The sequence below is a fragment of the Tamandua tetradactyla genome, chromosome 9 (genome assembly GCF_023851605.1).
Source record: "Tamandua tetradactyla isolate mTamTet1 chromosome 9, mTamTet1.pri, whole genome shotgun sequence".
NCBI lineage: Eukaryota > Metazoa > Chordata > Mammalia > Pilosa > Myrmecophagidae > Tamandua > Tamandua tetradactyla.
In genome coordinates, this window is record NC_135335.1 from 5408639 (window position 1) to 5427110 (window position 18472).

An 18472-nucleotide genomic window follows, 5' to 3' on the forward strand; every position below is an offset into this window, starting at 1 on the left:
CCGGGACCCGCCACCCCGGGACCCGTCACCCCGGGACCCGCCACCCCGGGACCCGTCACCCCGGGACCCGCCACCCCGGGACCCGTCATCACCCGGGACCGTCACCCCGAGACCCGTCACCCCTGGACCCGTCACCCCGGGACCCGTCACCCCGGGACCCATCATCACCCCGGGACCGTCACCCCGGGACCCGCCACCCCGGGACCCGTCACCCCGGGACCCGTCACCCCGGGACCCGCCACCCCGGGACCCTTCATCACCCTGGGACCTGGCACCCCAGGACCGGACTTTGTCTTTGTCCTAGTGAGGGAAAGGAGCTCGCGACAGCCCCACAAGCAAAGCCACAGGGTCGGGCAGATGAGACCTCCACCCTCAGAGCGGCGGACCCTGAGATTCCCCCAGGGACAGGGTTGGGGGCTCGGCAGAGCTCAGGGACTCACGGGGTGGCCTCGTTTTATGGGAGGACGTGAGGACGGGAAGCCGACACAGGGGTCCCACGCACACCCCTGCGCTGGGACAGTGGCTCCTACGGGGGAGGTCCTCAGGCCCCTCCCACGATGCCTCACCTGGTTTGGAGTCAGCTGTGGGGGGGGCGGCTTGCAGGGGTGGCCGTTACTCCTCTAGGACTGGGGTCCACACGGAAGGGGAATGAGACAGACAGACAGGACAGCCATGCGCACACGGAAGCAGGGGCTGCAGTGTCGCAACTGCAAGCCACAGGACGCTGAGGTGGCCGGCCACCCCCGCAGGCAGGACAGGCGTGGAGAGAGCCTCCTTGCGGGCCAGTGCAACTGGCCTGTCTGGCCCTAGATCCCCACCTGTGGCCCGGGGAAACCAACAGAGGCTGACATAGCAGGAGTTCCAGGACCCCCTGTATGTGCCCCAGGCCTGGGGGGACGACGAGCTGCGCCCCTGCACCCCTGCACCCTTTCCTGGGCCCTCGGGGATCCTCCTGCAACCGGGTCAGTGCTAGTGGCCTGGGACCTAGGGCAGCATGCAAGGGTGGCCTCTCCCATGGCTGGCGGTAATGAAAATTAGAAGGAAATGCGGATTTAATCTGCAGGGAATTGTCCTACTCACCTGGACAGGAGCCTGTCCTGTGGCAGGACAGACAGAAGGACCTTCTGGACCCGAGGCCACCCCATCCCAGACCTCGGGGTCACCCGTATTCTCACTTCTCAAAGCCTCAACAGTTTTTTTTGGGGGGGGGGTGCATGGTCCTGGAATCGAACCCAGGTCTCCAGCATGGAAGGCGAGCATTCTACTACAGAACCACTCGTCCATCCAACGCTGCTTTTTCATCTCTCCTGGCCCACCTTGCAGGGGTGTGGATTCATTTGAATATAGAAATGGCAGCAGTGACTGCTTCTGCCACCCAGCATGGTGGGGGGGCATGAGTCAGCGGAGCCCCTCATCCCACTGTGGCTGGGAGGAGGACACTCACTTCTGCCTGAAGCCACAGCATGACACCCCCCCCACGGGCAGTGACAGCCCCACGGTGCGTGGGGACACCACGGCGAAGAATCAGCAGCAGCAGAGTGGCAACTGCGCACGGGAGGGCGGGGGGGTTCCTTCAACACGCCGTGCAGGGAGGTGTCACTGGGAAGGGGCAGATTCCAGGGCGCCCCCGAGAGGGTGGGTCAGCTCCTTGTAAGGGTCCCCGGAGCCCGCTCCGTGCCCCTCGAGGTTGGCTGTCCCCGCCTTGAGGCCCACTGCAGACCCCCAGTCCCCTGGGACTTGGCCACACTCAGGTCCTGCTGTCACTGCCTGCAGGAACCCTGAGCCAAGGGCTGGCCCCTCCTGGGGCTGCTTTCAGATGGTCCCAGGAGAACCCACCTTCTCGTGCTGGTAAAGCGAGGCCAGGGCTACCCCCGTGAGGCCAGTGTGTGTTGGAGAAGCCAGGCTTTGCCGGTGACACTGGGCCAGGGGCCTGTAACCTACAAGACCCCGTGGGCAGACCCTATGCTGAGCCTGACTGGAAGGGCTTACCCCAAAGATGCTGCCGTGTCAAGGCTGAAGTCAGGGGCAAGGGCCAGCCGCCTGTTTGAACCTCGGCTCCAGCGTTTACCAGCTGTGTGGTCGGTCATGAGCAAGTTGCCCCTTGAGCCTCAGTTTCCCCATCAGGCACAGGGATGAGGACTACCCCCGACTATGCCTTGTCTGAGGATTAACTCAGAGTACCTGTACATAAAGCGCTCCAAAGCCTCCAGCAGAGCAAGTCGATTGCAGGGCTTTTACCACCACTAGTGTGACAATTATCCCTCTCCCACGCCCCCCAGGAGCCCGACGGGAAGCACGTGCTCTCTGCCTTGCAGACAAGGTGCTTTCACCCTGCAGCGTTCCCTCCAGGAGCCTTCAAAACGTGCAGATGGCAACACCAAGGCCGGGGAGGCTGCAGCGGGCTCCAACTACTTCTGGAGGACCCATTTCCCAGTACGGGCTGAGAGTTGCCAAGGCTGGACAGCACCCTCCCTTCCCCCAGGCAGGACCCAGGCTAGACTACATCTCCGCTGGGAAGCCCTGGCCATGGCCATGGGCCTCAGGGAGACTGAGGGGCAGGGCTCCTCCAGCTGAAACCTTCAGCAGCCCTTTTCCCCAAGGCTGCCAGGAAGCTCAGAGCCGGCCCAGAGCAGAGGGGTGGGTGCAGTCTTCCTTCTCCCGGTCCAGCCTGTTCTCTCTTCGCCCCTTTCCTTGCATGTGAGAGTGTGAGCTCCATGGTTGGCATCTCAAAGCCCCGAGAGACACAGGTAAAGCAGGTGCTGTGGTGCCAGACATAAGCACGGCCTGTTCTCCCTAGTAGTAGGCGGGCACAAATACCCACCCCACTAGAGCACTGCGAGGCCCCAGGGGCAAAAGGGACGGATGGAACCACCTCCTACACCAGTCCCCAAGACAGGGGTGGGGCCCTGCTCTCACCCTCAGGGACAGCTCAGGCTGCCCACGTCCACTTGCGTGGTTTGCACACTGAGCCCCTGAGTCAAGGTGGTCCTGTCTGGGCGCTGCTAGTTGAGCCCCGAGTCCTGCGGGGTGAAAGGTGGGGTGCTGCTGCAGTGTTGAGAACCCAGTGCCTTTCTCCAATTCCTCTGCCCAGAGGGGACAGTTTGGGTCATTCTGACAGCCCCAAAAGAATGCCTGTCTGTAATTGCCCCAGCCACCTCCTCTGCCCCAAGAGCTGCCTTCTTAAAAATTCACCCACAAACATACATAGGTGCTCATTATATATTTGCTGAAAGGAAACAAGCAGGGGAAGGGAAGGAAGGTGGGAAAAAGCAGAGTTCAGGCTACGAGAGCTGAGCAAGTGGGGCTGGAAGTTTCTGCAGGATGGGTGCAGAGTTTCTCTTTGGGGTGATAGAAAAGGGTTTGGTAATGGATGGTGGTGATGGTGGCACCACGTTGTAAATGTAATGAATGCTGCTGGTTTGGAAAGATGGTTGTAATGGGAAATTACATCTTATATCCAGGTTACCACAACAAAATTAAAAAAAATAAAAACCCATATTAAAGGCAAAAACCAACCTGGCTGAGGTGGCAGGTAAGGCAGGGCTGGTCCACCTGGCGACAGGTGTTCCTGGGGCACGTGGATTAGCCAGCTGCTGTGGGACCCAGCGCTGCAGGCCACCCGCCCAGGCCCCCGCAGGTGTGCGCCCTCAGCCCACTGACGGCGCTCCGATTACTGCGCAGAACAGCCCGGGCTCCCTGCCCCCCCCTCGGAAATGTGATCAGAGGGCGGGGGCGGAGTGGAGGGGACACTGCACACAAGGCCCCCGTGCGGCTGCCCCCGCCGTCGCTGACCACTTTGATGTAGGACGTGGCCGAGCCCCGCGCCCGCATTTCACTTGCGCTTTTTTAAGCGAGGACTTGTTCTAACCTCTTAATAAGAACCACCAATTATCTCAGAGGCAGGAAACCAAATCCAGGCTGTTTTGGTGAAAGAGAAGATTCCTCCCTGCTGTGCGGAAACCACATGAAAGGGCCACCCTTGCTTCCTAGGGCTCCACAAGGCGGTCTCAGCGACAGACCTGGCCAGGGGTGGCACTGGGTTCGGGGGGGGGGGGCGGGCCGGGACCCCCACTGCCACCACCACCCCCAGCGAGGCTGGGCCTACGGGACCTGGGATGCCAGAACCACCCTGGCTCCACCCAGCTCTCCTGGCACCCGTATCCCACCTCCCGCGCCCTGCACCTGGCCGCACCTCCCTCGTGCCACAGCCATCGCTGGTCACATCAAAAACAAAGTAGAACTCTCGGTGCCCTGCTTCACCACTCCCTTTGCAACAAAACTTCCAGAGCTGTCCCTATCCTTAGTCTTCAAACCTCCCCTCCCATTCTCTCCCTGGGAGAGATTTTGGCACGGACACACATATCGAGGAAAGGACACACCCCACAGTGACGTTACCAGGTTTCCTAACAGAAGCACGGGGAGCCCCGGTAACCTGGCAGAGAAGCCCCAGAACCTGCCCACACCTGGAAGCTCCTTCCCACGGTGGCCCCTCTCCTGTTCTGGCTTCCCACCCCCTTGCGGGTTCAATTGTACCCACCCCTTGGAAACAGGGTCTCTGAGGCCACCAGTAAAGAGGAAGCCAAACCAGAGCAGGGTGGGCCTGAGCCCAGGAGCACAGGGTCCTCCCCGCAAATGGCAGCTTCTCGGGAGCCTCCCTGAGCTCCCTATTCAGATGCAGCTTCTCACCCCACCCCACTCTCTCTCACCCCCTTTCTAGAGGAAGCCCTTGCCCCATGCTTCCCTGCCCTCTGACAGCCTGCATACTTGTCGGTCAGGCTCCCCCCCAGCTCATGAGCTCCCCAAATCCTGGAACCCGCCTCTGGCAGAGCGTGAATGTCTGTGGCAAAGGGGAGACCCCAGAGGGCACTGCTGGGTCCGGTCAGTGCAGGCTGAGGGCCTGGGCTAGGTCTCCCAACCCCCACCCACTGCCGTGGTGCCCATCCTCACCAGCCTGCCTGGCCTGGATGGCCCGAGGACCATCCCTGGCTGCCCCCACCCAGCCCAGAAAGGCCTTCACCCCTCCTCACCTTTAGCAAAGTGTTTCCCCTTCCCCTCCTGCCCTATGGTCACTGGCCAACCCCTGCACTTGGCCGTCTCACTGGGTGGGGCCCTAAGGCACATGAGTGTCCCTTACTGGGGAGGAACCCCACGTGTGTGAGCAGCCAGCCCTCTCCCCTCTCCGCAGGCCCCGGGCTGTAGAGCCGCCACAACCCCCACCCCCAGGACAGGCCCACCCCTCCCTCTGCCACACCAGGCTAGGGCCCTGCTCAACCCAGGAGGGGGATCCTGCCACCACGTCTACCCCTGCTGGTGCCAAATGAGACTGGCCCGTCTTCCTCCTGCTTTGTCACTGTGCTGAGGACTCCAGGATCCAGAAGGGTCAAGTTCCCCACCTCAACCCCACTTTCTGCCCAGCCACAGCCTGAGCCAGCCTGAAAACGGAGGTGGGACCAGTGCCCCTTCCCTACCAACCCAGAAACCACAGCAGACCACACCAGCTCTGAGCATGAGACACGAGCCGACACTCCTTCTCAGGTGGGTTTTCTCCAGCGCAGCTGCAGTGTCAGAGCACCTGGCTGCCCCTCCCAAGGGCAGAGCCATCCCCAGAGCCCAGCACAGGGTCTGATGGTCAGCCGTGAAGAATGAGCGGCCACAAACAGTGAAACCAGAGGAACCCTCTCTGCACACAGCTGTGAAACCCGAGCTGGGAGGGCCCAAGTTAGAGCTCAGATGGCACATGGCATGACAGTGGGCAAGCGGTCCCTTTCCAAGAGCCACAAGACCCACCCCAGCTGCAGTGCAGATGGCAGAGCTGGGCTCCAGCCTCCATTCCTGGGTTTCGTTATGAGCGTGAAGGAGGAAGAAGCTTCAGCTGATGTGAGAGACGACGAGGTTATTTCTGGGTGCTACAGGGTCCAGCGTGCATTAAAAAGAAGGTACACAGACCCCCGATCCCACCGCTAGATGGCGCTGGAACCTTAGAAGGAGTGGAGAGGCCAGGGGCCACTGACAGAGGAGCCTTGCCCTTTGCCCCAGCAGCCCGAGAAGCACCTGAGGAAAGGCTTCTAGCCCACTACCCACGAGGCAAAAAAAAAAGGGGGGGGGCTTCCACGGCAGCCAGCAGCAGGGGCTACGACATGTGGCAGTGTTATCACAACTTCCAAAGCCCCCAAACCAGGGGATACCCAGGGTTTCCAACTCTAGCGCATGGATAGAGAACACATTCGCCACGAGTCACAGGGTTTTGTGACATTTTAGAAGTCACTTATTGCAGTGCCACCATCCTCGCACCCCATCTCACAGCCAAGCTGGGGGCCACGGGGAGGCCACATGGTAGAGGCAGCATCTGCCTGGTTTCCCCAAAGCAGGCAGCACTAGCCGTGCTCCATCCTCTCCCATGAGGAGCCCGTCTTCAGCAGAGACCTCAGCAGCCAAGCAATCAGGCTGGCAAGGACAAAGTTGCCAGGTGCCTGCCACGTGCTGCACCACTTTCACCTCCTCCCACCTCCAGCCCCTGCTCCACCTGCCCTGAGGACCCACAAAGCAGGGCCACTACTGGCTTACACATGTCTGCACAAATCAGAAAAACGCGCCCTTGCCCTTGGGAGGCAACCCCACGCCAGGCAATTCTCTTGCAGCCAGGAGCCCTCGTCCAGTACACAACCTAAACACCCTGACACAGCGACCCAGCTCCAGGAAAGGATTGGAGTCCTGTAGGAGCAAAAACAACGCCTTTCTTTGCAAGACTTACTGGCGGAGATCAACGGCATTCTCTCTTGTACAGAAACACCCAAACACACGCACACAAGCCATAAAACAACAAAATACAGTTAGGGTTCTCTTCCTGTAAAACTAGCAGAGTCGCAGGCATGACGCCCTGGGAACCTGCTGAGTGACCAGTGCAGGCCCCGGTGGGCCACGTCCCTGACGGCCGCCCGCAGCAAAGGCACCAGCGGGAATCTGCGAGGCCCGAGGGGAAAGCCACAGCTTCTTGCTTTCCAGACTGTCCAAACGTTTTTGTGGAGTTACCCACTTTCCTAATTTAAAAAATTACAGTATTACGGAAGCAGCTTGCATAAAAATGAGTGGTGCGGCCGTGGACGCTACCCTGAGCAGCAGCAGCCATTCCAGAGATGCTGCAGCCAGGAGCTGGTGGTGGAGGTTCTGTCCAGCAGCAGAAGAGGGACGCAGCTCTTTGTCCCCTGGCCTCCAGGGAGAGCCGCAGGATGTGTCCCTGGGAGAGGTCTTTTCCTTCTCGGTCACAGGCCCTCTGCCTCTTCCCACGACTGGCCTTTCCTGAGGCCAGCATCTCCATTCTGCCACCCAGCCGGGAAGCCGCACCTCAGCGTCACCTGCACAGCTTCAGGTGTGGGTGTTGGCTCAACTTCTCCACCAGCTCTTCCTCGGCTGGCTCCTCCAGGACATCCCTGCAGGACCAGGGAGGGAAGGTCTGAGCAGCAGCCTCAGAAGAGAGTGGGTGCCTTCCGAAGGGGGAACAGAACTTCTCAGAAAGACTGCTCAGTGCTGCGCACACAGGCGGCTCCCCAGAAATCATCAGGCACAGATACAAATGAATGTGACAAGGGTGAGGGAGCATGGCGGGCTCAGGCCAACCCTGGTGGACATGACCACCACACCCTGGGAGAACCCTCCTGCCAGCCTGGGGCCATACCAAGAACAGCAGACCCTAGAGGAAACAGATCCGCCCACCCACAGCGGGCCGTCCAGGGGCCACGACTTTCCTGCACTGGAGGGGCACTCTCAAGAGCACCAAGGAAAGAGAGGGCAGCAAGGCTTCCCTCCTGGCTGAGCCACTGGGCTCTCACCCCAACAGGGTCATGCAGAGGCAACATGGAACCTAACAAATGTTTCCTTAGATATGCTCAACCCAAGATTTTAAAAAAGATTTCCCCAAAGCAGCCTCTGATATCATCCATTGCTGGTGCAGGACGGAGTCCTAACTCCAGGTGGCAGGAATGAAGGAAGCCCCTCCCCACCCAGCTCTGACTTCCCAGCCTGCTCGGCAGCAGCCCGCGGGGCCAGGACACGAGGGCCGAAGGTGCTGTCCGCGCCGGCTGCCCCGCCCCAGGCACCTGAACATGAGCTCCACGGTCATCTGGTAGGGGCTCTCCAAGGTCCCGGGGAGGTCCTGCAGGTGGTCGCGGCGGTCCCACTTGTGGATGAAGTTCTGGCAAGCGCGAGGACGGAAGGGGCGGTGAGGGCGCTTCCCGTAGGACCGGACCTGGCCCTCCCGGCCCCTGGGTGCTGGGAGCCAAGGAGCCTCGCGCTGCAGCCAGGCCGACGGCTCCCACCAGAGCAAGATGCCCGAGTCACCCTCCCGACGGCCAGCTCCAGCAAGGAGCGGGGGCCTGAGCGTCCCCACAGGGCCCCAGCCCCCGCAGCCAGGGCTAGCAGCACATCCCATGGGAAGGCTGCAGCTGAACTCAAGGCCGAGTCCAACCCAGCTCAGATTCCACGGCCTCAGGCCCACCAGCAAGTGAGAGAGGACCACGGAGAACAGCCATGGGAAGAGGTCTTGGGTACCTCCAGAATCAGGGCCAGAAACAGGTTGAACCAGATGACAGATGACACCAGCCACCACAGGACGAAGTAGAGCTTGGACCACCTGCGGGGACAAAGCCCACTGTGAGCACAGTGTCCGCTCACACAGCACCACCAGGGGCTGCCTGTGTCGCCCGCTCTCCCGGCAGCTTCCCAGTAACTCCACGACAGAGTGTAATTCCCATTTCACAGATGACCAGAGTGAGGGTGAGAAGCATTCGAGGCAGCATGGCACAGGAGGTGAAGCTGGGACTGGTCCCAGGGCATGCGTGGGCTCTTCCACCTCCAGCGCACCCGTCCCATTCACGCCCCCACCCCGTGGTAGCTCTGCTGCCAGGGAATTCTCCAGAAGCCCCAGTCGAGTACACCACGTGCAAGGGCAGCCAGTGGAGTCACCCCTGGTGCACAGAGGGCGTGTGCCAGGAGAGAGGGTGAAGGGGGGGCAGGATGCTGCTCTCTGGGCAGCCCCCCCCACCTTCCGGCATGGGGGCACAGAATGGCCCTGGGGGGCATGACTCACGGGCCCGCGAAGCGCCGATACGCGTCCAGGAACACCTGCCAGTTGTTCACCACCATCACGTTCCAGAGAGTGGTCAGGGCAGCCTGCAGGGTCACAGAGAGAGGAGGGTCAAAGGTCACACTGAGAGGAGGGTCAGGCGCAAGGTCACACGGAGAGGAGGGTCAGGGGCAAGGTCACACCGAGAGGAGGGTCGGGCAGCTGCAAGGTCACACAGAGAGGAGGGTCGGGCAGCTGCAAGATCACACAGAGAGGAGGGTGGGGACAGCTGCAAGGTCACACAGAGAGGAGGGTCGGGCAGCTGCAAGGTCACACAGAGAGGAGGGTGGGGACAACTGCAAGGTCACACAGAGGGAATAGTCAAGGCAGCCTGCAAGGTCAGACAAAGGGAGGGTCCAGAAGGGGACAGGAGAAGTGGGGAAGGGGGAAGAGAGGAAGGGAGAGGAGGGGAGGGGGCTGGGGAGCCCCGACTCACAGCAAAGTCATCGAAGTTGTTGGGCCAATACTCGAGCTGCTCAAAGGAGCCACAGGGTGCAGAGCCGTTGGGCAAAGCCAGGCTGGAAGAGCACGACGCAGCCCGGGTCACTGAGGGGGCCGGGGACATGGGCCTGGGTGAGCCGCACCCCTAGCCCCACCCCTGCCTCCACCACACAGCGAGGGACCGCTCCGGGCCCCCCGAGAAGCAGGGTCAAGCGAGGCCAGCACGAGGAGCCCAGCCGCAAGCACACGCTGTGGGACCCTTAGGCAGGCGGGGAAATGGCCAGCATGGAGCCACCTGGGGACCTGCCGGTCTCGGTGCTGGCACCACCATTTTGTATCCCCTTCTGCCAGCCTGTGCAATCGGGCCCAAAGGTCCAGAAAGCAGGGTGGGAAAAGGGGGGCGCTGCTCTCAGCAGAGTCTGGGAAACACTCTCAGCACAGGCATGTAGGGGAGACACGAAGATAGGGGGAAGGACTGGGGGGGAAGTGGGAGGAGAATGGGGGCGGAAGGGGGCGCCCGGCTATCCATACCCTCCAGACACGCCCTCCATGCTGGACCCAGAGGTCCCCGCCTCAGACGCCCCTCACCTGCTGTTTTTAGACGGAGGCACGACGACTCCTCGAAACAAGCTGATGCCCACAATGGCAAAGATGTAGTACACCACCTGGGGGCAGCGGGCGCTCAGCACCAGCCTGCAGGGGGCCGGGCCTCTGCAGGGGGCTCTCAGCCCGGGCTGCCCCCACCCCCACCCCCGGCAATGCCTCGTCCAGACACTCCTGGCCCTGCCCACAGCCCTGAGGTCAGAGCGGAGCTCAGGCAAGTATGCTTCTCCCAAGCTCCGTGTGCTGGTCTGGAACTATTCCAGACCCCAGAAAACCCATGTTCTTTCAGTCCTAACCCAATCTTATGGGCAGACCCATTGTTCAAGGTGGTTTCCATGGAGAATTTTCATTAGGTTGTTTCCACGGAGATGTGACACACCCAAATGTGGGCGCAGCCTTCTGATTAAATTATTTCCACGGAGGTGTGGCCCTGCCCATTCAAAGTGGGTCTCAGTTTACCAGAGTCGTTAAAAGAATGGACACAAACACAGACATTTGGAGATGAAGACAGAAACAGCCCAGATGCTAAGTGAGGACTCACAGAAATAGCCAGAAAATGGAAAGAAGACATCTCAGGCCCCGGGAAAGGATGAGTTAAGAGGTGAAGCTAAGCCCCGGAGAAGTAGCTGAGGGCCCAGGGACACGTGAAGAGAAAGCCACTGGAATCGGAAGCTGGAAGCAATGGGACCAGGAACAAGCACCAGCAGGTGCCAGCCACGTGCCTTCCCATGTGACAGATACTGGCCTCTCCTCAGAGTCAAGGCATCTTTCTCTGGATGCCTTAGTTTGGACACTTGTCAGGTCTCAGAACTGTAAACTTGTAACTTCATAAATCCCCTTTAGAAAAGCCAGGCCATTTCGGGTATATTGTGCTCCAGCAGCGTTAGCAAACCAACACTCCCTAAGGCCGCCTGGGCCTCCGTCCTAAGCACTTCCCTTCTGGCTGCCAACATGCCTGGAGCAGAAGGTGGGCCAGGAGGGCACAGGGTTGGGTGGGGAAGGGGCCTGGGGAAGGAGCCTGGACAGGGGCCGAGGAGCCCCAGAGACCGAGGCTGAGGACAGGCTCCTGGCCCCTCCCCAGTTCGCCTCCACCCCTGCCCCCTGCATCAACCGTAAGGTTCCATGTGTCCCTGTGCTCCCCTGAGAACAGGATAAGAGGGCTGGGAAAAACAGTCCAGAGGACAGGAGGGGACAGAAAGCATGTCCCCAGAGGAGGCCCAGAGGCTGAGAGCAGGGAGAGCTCAGTGGGGTGAGGGCGCGCGCTGCCACCACGGGGCTGGCCAGGGAAAGTGACATCCAGCAGGCCGCAAGCTGCCGGCACCTGGGCAGTGAACCCTATACTTCCTGGGCCTGAAAACCCTGCTGCTGCCTTAAACCAGGGGTCTCCTTTCTAGAAAGTGGTGAGCCAGGCTGCCTCTGTACCCATCAGTCCCCCACGGACACAGAACCATTTGTAGAAAGTTCTGTGCCCCTTCTGTAGAAAGCGCTGTTCTCCATCAGCCCCAGACTTGGGACCCTTTCTAGAAAGCTCTGAACCCAGTAGCACCCACAGAACTCCAGCCCACGAACCACCCCCCGCTTCAACAACTCAAGCCTTCCCCCCGACTGGCAGCTGCCAGCCCATGGGCCAGGGCAGGGCAAGACACTCACCACCAGGATCCCGGCAAAGGCCTGCATGTTTCTGAACAGGTCCAAGAGCGTCCGAGTCACCAGTGCCATCAGCTGAGGATGGGAAGGAAGCACAGTCACACTACAAACACCAACCCTGCCCACACCCCTCATCAGGAAAGGCAGGAGGACACAGGGTCGGCACGCTGGTCAATTACCATCAGCCATACACAACTGCATCCATTCCCTACACCAACATACACACACATACCACCCACCTGTATACCCCACACCTGCGTATAACCCCCACCTGCATACACACCCCACACCTGTGTATAACCCCCACCTGCATACACACCCCACACCTGCGTATAACCCCCACCTGTATACACACCCCACACCTGTATATAACCCCCACCTGCATACATACCTCACACCTGCGTATAACCCCCACCTGCATACACACGCCACACCTGTATACACACCCCACACCTGCGTATAACCCTCACCTGCATACACACCCCACACCTGTATATAACCCCCACCTGCATACACACCCCACACCTGCGTATAACCCCCACCTGCATACACACGCCACACCTGTATACACACCCCACACCTGCGTATAACCCTCACCTGCATACACACCCCACACCTGTATATAACCCCACCTGCATACACACTCCACACCTGCGTATAACCCCCACCTGCATACACACCCCACACATGTATATAACCCCCACCTGCATACACACCCCACACCTGCATATAACCCCCACCTGCATACACACCCCACACCTGCGTATAACTCCACACCTGTATATAACCCCACACCTGCATATATACCTCACACCTGTATATAACCCCACAGCTGTGTATACACTCCCACCCACATAAATATGCCCCACCCACATATATACACCCCCATCTGCATACAACCCCCTTCACACACACACCCACCTGCATACACGCCCCCACCCACAGATATACATACCCCCACCTGCATACATACCCCCTCACCTGCATACAACCCCACCTACAGACACAACTCCCTACAGACACAGCCCCACCTACACACACAGCCCACACAAACCTGCATACACAGCCCCACACCCACCCCAACCCTCCCACACATACTGACATGCGCCACCCAGTATATGGGCCCCAGCGTGGAACTCCAAGTTCCATTTGGGCAGCACTGTGCCCATGACCTCAGACCACACACTGCCCCCCAACCCTCAAAGGCTGGTTTAGGTGACTTCAAAGAGATGCCAACCTGGAGATGGGTAGACAGGCCCCTGGCAAGTGAACCTGACCACAGGCACCTCAGACCAAGCCAGGGACCCTGAGGCCACCCTGACCTGCCCCTCCTGTTCCTCACCCTATGTGCAAACCTGAGCCCAGGAAGAGGCTTTAAAATCAGCCTATTGATCAATAAAGTATCAGTGGCAGAGAGAGTCCAAATACAGTCGAGAAGCTACCCTGGAGGTCACTCTTATTCAAGCTTACGTTAGACCTTGCTACCTATCATAACCTGTCAAACCCCAACCAGGACCATTCCAGCCAATCCTACAGAACACCTAGTCCAATCTATAAGATTCCACAAGGGTTCCATGCACTAGTGTAACTTTCCAGAAACCTACAACCTCCGGATGGGTCCGTGGTCCAGAGAAGTCCTGAAACCTAGCCCAGCCTCTCCAGGACATCAGATAGTTCCATCCCCCTACCCCATATTAGTGACAGCCCCTCCAATATGAGAAATTAAGAATGGCCACAGTCCAAACACCCCTAAAGAGAGGGATGGAAAGATCAAAGGTGATGGCGGAGTAATACAGAGAAGATGGGATTTAACAAATAAATCTGATGCTGAATCATCAAATTGATATCTCTTTTAGTCTCCAGTATTTGAGAGCAGCTAGAAGTAAAAACCTAAAATTGTGGAATTGTGGAATTGTAACCCATGTCAAACTCTGAAATGTTCTACAACTAATTGTGGTGCTATGCTTTGAAATTTATAGTTTTGTATATATTTTTTATATACATTGCATATATTATTATATATATAATATATATACAAATATATACAAATACATATAATATATAAATTATATATAATATATATAAATGTATATATTATTTTTCACAAAAAAAGTTGATTGTGATGATAAAAAAATATTTAAGCCCTCTAGCCTCCTATATTCTGGAACAGCTAGAAGGAAAAATCTGAGAGGATGGTATGGTAGCCCATGACAAGCTCTGAGGTCTGTCCTGTAACTATGTATGGAAAAGAGCTTTTAACACTATTACATTCTTATTTCTTTGCTTTGTATATATGTTGTACTATACAAGAAAAAAGTTAAAAAAAAAAAAAGCCTATTTTACGCCTCCCAATAAATGAGAATAAAATAGTAAAACTGAACGCCAGCAGGTGAAAACTCGTGTGTGTCTGCAGGTGTGTGACTATACGTGCAGGTGTGTGTCCGTGTGTGTGGATAGGCAGGTATACATGATTACACACACATCTATACACATATGTGTACATTGTGTATGCACATAGGGCTACACAAACTATGTGTATCGCACAAGTAGAGATGTGTGTACAGGATTATACTGGAGCACGTCTGGGTGTGTGTGCATGTATCTCTGTATACACATGCATGCATAACAGCACAACTGTGTGCAGTTGTGTGCATGCATGTTTGTGGATGACTGTGTGTGCTGTATGATTATGTGTGTGTATATGACATGTATGTGTATGGTTGTGTGCCTGTGTATGTATCTCTATCTTGGTACATAATTTGTTCATGAATGGGTCTGCGTGTGCAGTCATGTGTGTGGTTGTGTGCATATGTGATTGTGGACATGTGCACACGTGGTTATGGATGCCTGCATGTGGTTTATGTATAGATCTGCATGTGACTGTAATGGCATGGTTTGTGTGTGATTACATGTGTGCACATACAATTACAGTATAAAAGTATGTTACATGTGTCTACGTATGTATCCGTATGTATGAATGTTATGTGATTTTGTGTTTATAATTGCATGTGAGCACTGCATGTGTGTCTGGATGAATATGTACATGAGTGTGTGTGTGTGTGTGTGTGTGTGTGTGTGCGCGCATGCAGGCCCCTGTGCAGCAGCTCGCCTTCTCCCCCAGGACCTCCCCAGCCCCCTGCTGACGGGAGATGTGGCCAGGTTGGTGGGAGGTCGGTGGGTGGGAAAGGCACAGAGCCTGGTGAGAAGGCTGGGTGTGTGCTAGAAAGGACCTAGACACTCGGCAGGGGAAAGGTTTCCTTTCTCCTGAAAAAGTCTTAGGAAAACAGTGAAGAGATCAGAGCACCCCCATGCCAAGCTGAGTCTGGACCCAGAGTCCTCTCCTGGCTCCCCTCCTGTTCACAGTGGGTGCTACTCCCACTGATACATTAAAGATCGAGGTTCGGCCAGGGTCATGAGCCCTGTACCTAGGTTTGCAGGTCCTGGAAATGAGCACCTGGCCAATCACACCTTGGCTGCCATTAGGAACCATCAGGAGCCCAGGCAGGCCTTTCTGGAAACCTCAGAACTGGGAAGTGTGGTGGCTCCAGTTGTCGCCCCTGCCGGGTGCTGGGCGGCCCCAAGGACCAGCAGACCACCCGCGCGCCTGCCAAGCTACCCCCAGCACTCGCACTGCTCCCTGACCCTTGTTCTCCCCATCCCACAAGGGCTACTCAGCTCTCCCACCTGCAACCCGCCCAGTTCCACCCAGCCAGGAGAGGGGCCCACGGCAAGGATGGGGAGCACCCTCAGTCCCTCCCCACCCAGGCTCACCCACTCCCGGGTGAGCCGCGCTAGGAAGAAGCAGGGGGCGCGGGGCGTCTCTCACCCACGCACCTTCATGTTGAGGATAATGCGGAGAAACCGAAACACAATGAACATGTTCACTAGCCGCGCCATGTCCCACAGGGACAGCAGGCCCAGCATCTCCGGCTTCCTGGAGAGACACACAAAGACGGGTCAGGAGGCCCAGGCCTGCAGGGAGGAGACAAGGAGGCGTGCGAGTGAGTGACAGAGAGAGGCCGGGAGAGAAGTGGGGGCGACAGAGACTCAGCCTGCAGCTCACACCCACCAGAAAACTCCAACCTGGCAAGAGGGCAGACCCTGAGCCCACACGTACCACCATCTTCCACCCATCCCACCCCAAGGAGTCATGAAGTTTACATCCACCTCTGAGTCTCCACTTTACAAGGGAGAGTCCTGGGATTCAGGGCCGGAGGCTTGCCTGAGCTCTCACCACTGGGCCCCAGCAAAACTAGGAGAGGCCCTGACCTCACCTCTGCCCCTGTCTCCTGACCCAACCCCTACTGCATATCCTTCCCACAATCTCATGTCTACTTTAAACCCTTTCTCAGAAGTGCGACGCTGAGCAGCCTAAATGCTCATTAAGAACACCATTGGCTCTGCAGCCCAGGGGCACAGCACTGTGGGTCCCACAGCTGCTCAGGCTGGTCAGGGGATGCCAGGCATGGCCGACAAGGGCCTCCCACCCAGGCAGGCCGCTCCCAGCCCTGTGTCCTACTGACACAGACCCTATCCAAGAGGAGCTCCCAGGGAGGGGACCCTAAACAGCAAGTCTTTCTGCCCACATTCCCCTCGAGCAATTCCCAGCTGCCTCACAAGCTGAGATGGACACGGCACAGAGCGTGATGCCGGTAGAGAGCAGGCCCATCCCGGGCGCTGGGTCTGGGACTGTGCCCCCGGGGGCTCAGCAGCCTTTGCAGGTCTCCCATCCTGACGCAGACCCCAGCACAAGGCCAGGCCACATGACCCCTGAAGTTCCTGCCCAGGCAACCCCTGCAGGACCAGGCAGCAGGGTAGCTCAGAGCAGGAGGGGATGGCCCACAGCCAAGTGGCTTTCTGCCACAACCAACAGAGTCAGCCCAATTCCTGGAATAACAAATCATCTCCAACCTTAGCCAAAAACAGGCCCACTTTCGGCTCAGAGGACATCCAGGGGCCACGTTTCAAATGCATGGGCTGGGGGCGAGCGCTCCCTGGGGGTCAAAACGACAGCTTCCCCGCCACAGTCTTGGAGAACACTATCATTCCAAAGACACAAATGCTTAAGAATCCCCGGAGCGACGAGGGGCTCCGCTCCCACACGACGAGCCCTCTGCTCGGGGGGGTCTCTGCGGCGCATGTCCAGGTGAGCCCACCTGCTAAACTGGTGCGCGCTCCGCCCCTGAATCAGAGGCCTGAGCAAGTGGACCCAGGGACCCCGGGCAGCCCTTCCCCAGGTGGGGGTGCTAGATGGGGTGCTGTTTGCTGCAGCCTCCCTCAGTTTTCTCCTCAGGTCACATACCAGCCTGGGTGTGGGAAGTGGTACACAGCCAGTGTTGAGATCTCCAAAACCTTTAATTACAAAAGAGAAGAAGGCATCGCTACAGCAGCGCTAAGCCGGGCCGCTCTTAAACAAGCGACAGAGTTCGTGTCTAGTGTATTCTCCCCACAAGGGGTTTCGGGGAGAAATGAGAGTTCACTCCTCGGCCCCAAGGGTTGGTTCCAAAAGTCGGGACTTTCTTCAGCTTAGAGACACCCCGGTCTCACAAATCTGCGGGGACCTGCACATGTGAAGGGTGGGACAAGGGAAAAGCCCAGAGAATGCTGGGTGCCAGAGAAGCTACTTAATCAGACAGCCCTTCTAGAATCATCTTTGCTGAGGTCCCGAGGGGCCAACTGGCTAACCAGTCCCAGGTGAAAATCCACACCAGACACAGCCCTCGCCCCAGAGCCCTGGAGAACACGGAGCCCAGCATTTCCTGAGGACATCCCACGGGCCTGAGCCTGCCCTGGCCTGCACCCGCCCCCATGTCAAGGGGACAGTAGGTGCCTTCGAGGCACTCAAGCTGTGCTTGGTGCTGGCTCCGCCGGAGGGCTGGGGTGCCCTTCCACACCTCCCTGGGGTTCGGGAGAAACAAGAGCATCAGGCTGCAGCTTGCCCCACACTGTGCTCAGATGGTGGCGGAACCCCAGCACCCACCCTCGCAGCACCCCTTAACCCACCAATCCCTAGCCAAGCAGCTCGCACGTGGGGGAAAGTAGCCCCTCTCACTTGAGGCGGGCTGCATGTGAGCTGAGCAGGCCCACCTGGGAGAGGCCCGCCCCTCCAGCCCCCAACCCCAGCTTTACCAGGAGCACTAAGGTGAGGAAGCCATCGAACAGGTTGCTGGGGTAGGACAGGTACCCTTGAAAGCCCAGGGCAAACACCTTCAATGGAATCTCGAGCACGTAGTACAGGATGAAGACGCAGTTGAGAACCTGAAAGGGGCAGAAGGAAGTCGCAGCACTGAGCGCTGGTGCTGCCAGCCTCCCGGCAGCAGAGCCCACGTGGCCACCCACTCAGGCCAACGGGCGCCTCTGGCAAGGTGTCCCAGATCGCCGTGCAGGCAGATGTGGGACCGAGGCTCACGGTACTTCTTCTGCCAGGTCTGCCCTGCTTGCAGCCCCTCCCCAGCCCCAGCTGACACTGCCATCAGCGCCCCCCAACCCCGGACCCATTGCCCACACCTCCTCCTACCTCCCTGCTGCCTCTTCTCAGCCCCCGCTCTGCACACAGGATGTTCCCACCTGCCCTCCCTCCTCTGTACCCTCTTCTCCTCGACCACCACCCAGATGCCAATCCCCACAAGCCTGTACCCCTAACCCAGACCTCCCCATGTGGGC

General features: G+C 58.3%; 1 protein-coding gene across 7 annotated transcripts in view; it reads right to left on the reverse strand.

Moving 5' to 3' along the window:
- Positions 1-3826: 3826 nt before the first annotated feature.
- TPCN2 (two pore segment channel 2) overlaps positions 3827-18472 on the reverse strand; it is a 36156-nt gene continuing 21510 nt past the window's right edge. For 3 of the 7 annotated variants that reach the window (XM_077115433.1, XM_077115432.1, XM_077115434.1), the window contains 10 exons: positions 17939-18067; positions 17112-17161; positions 15644-15743; positions 11813-11884; positions 10148-10224; positions 9555-9636; positions 9083-9165; positions 8545-8626; positions 8094-8188; positions 3827-7427 (listed from right to left, as the gene is read on the reverse strand). In XM_077115433.1, the coding sequence (XP_076971548.1) occupies positions 7349-7427; positions 8094-8188; positions 8545-8626; positions 9083-9165; positions 9555-9636; positions 10148-10224; positions 11813-11884; positions 15644-15743; positions 17112-17161; positions 17939-18067 (849 nt within the window). In that variant the 3' untranslated portion in view covers positions 3827-7348. Of the gene's footprint in view, positions 7428-8093; positions 8189-8544; positions 8627-9082; positions 9166-9554; positions 9665-10147; positions 10225-11812; positions 11885-15643; positions 15744-15790; positions 16849-17111; positions 17162-17938; positions 18068-18472 lie in introns of those variants that run through there. The other 4 variants (XM_077115435.1, XR_013157486.1, XM_077115436.1 and 1 more) reach the window with 4 other exon arrangements.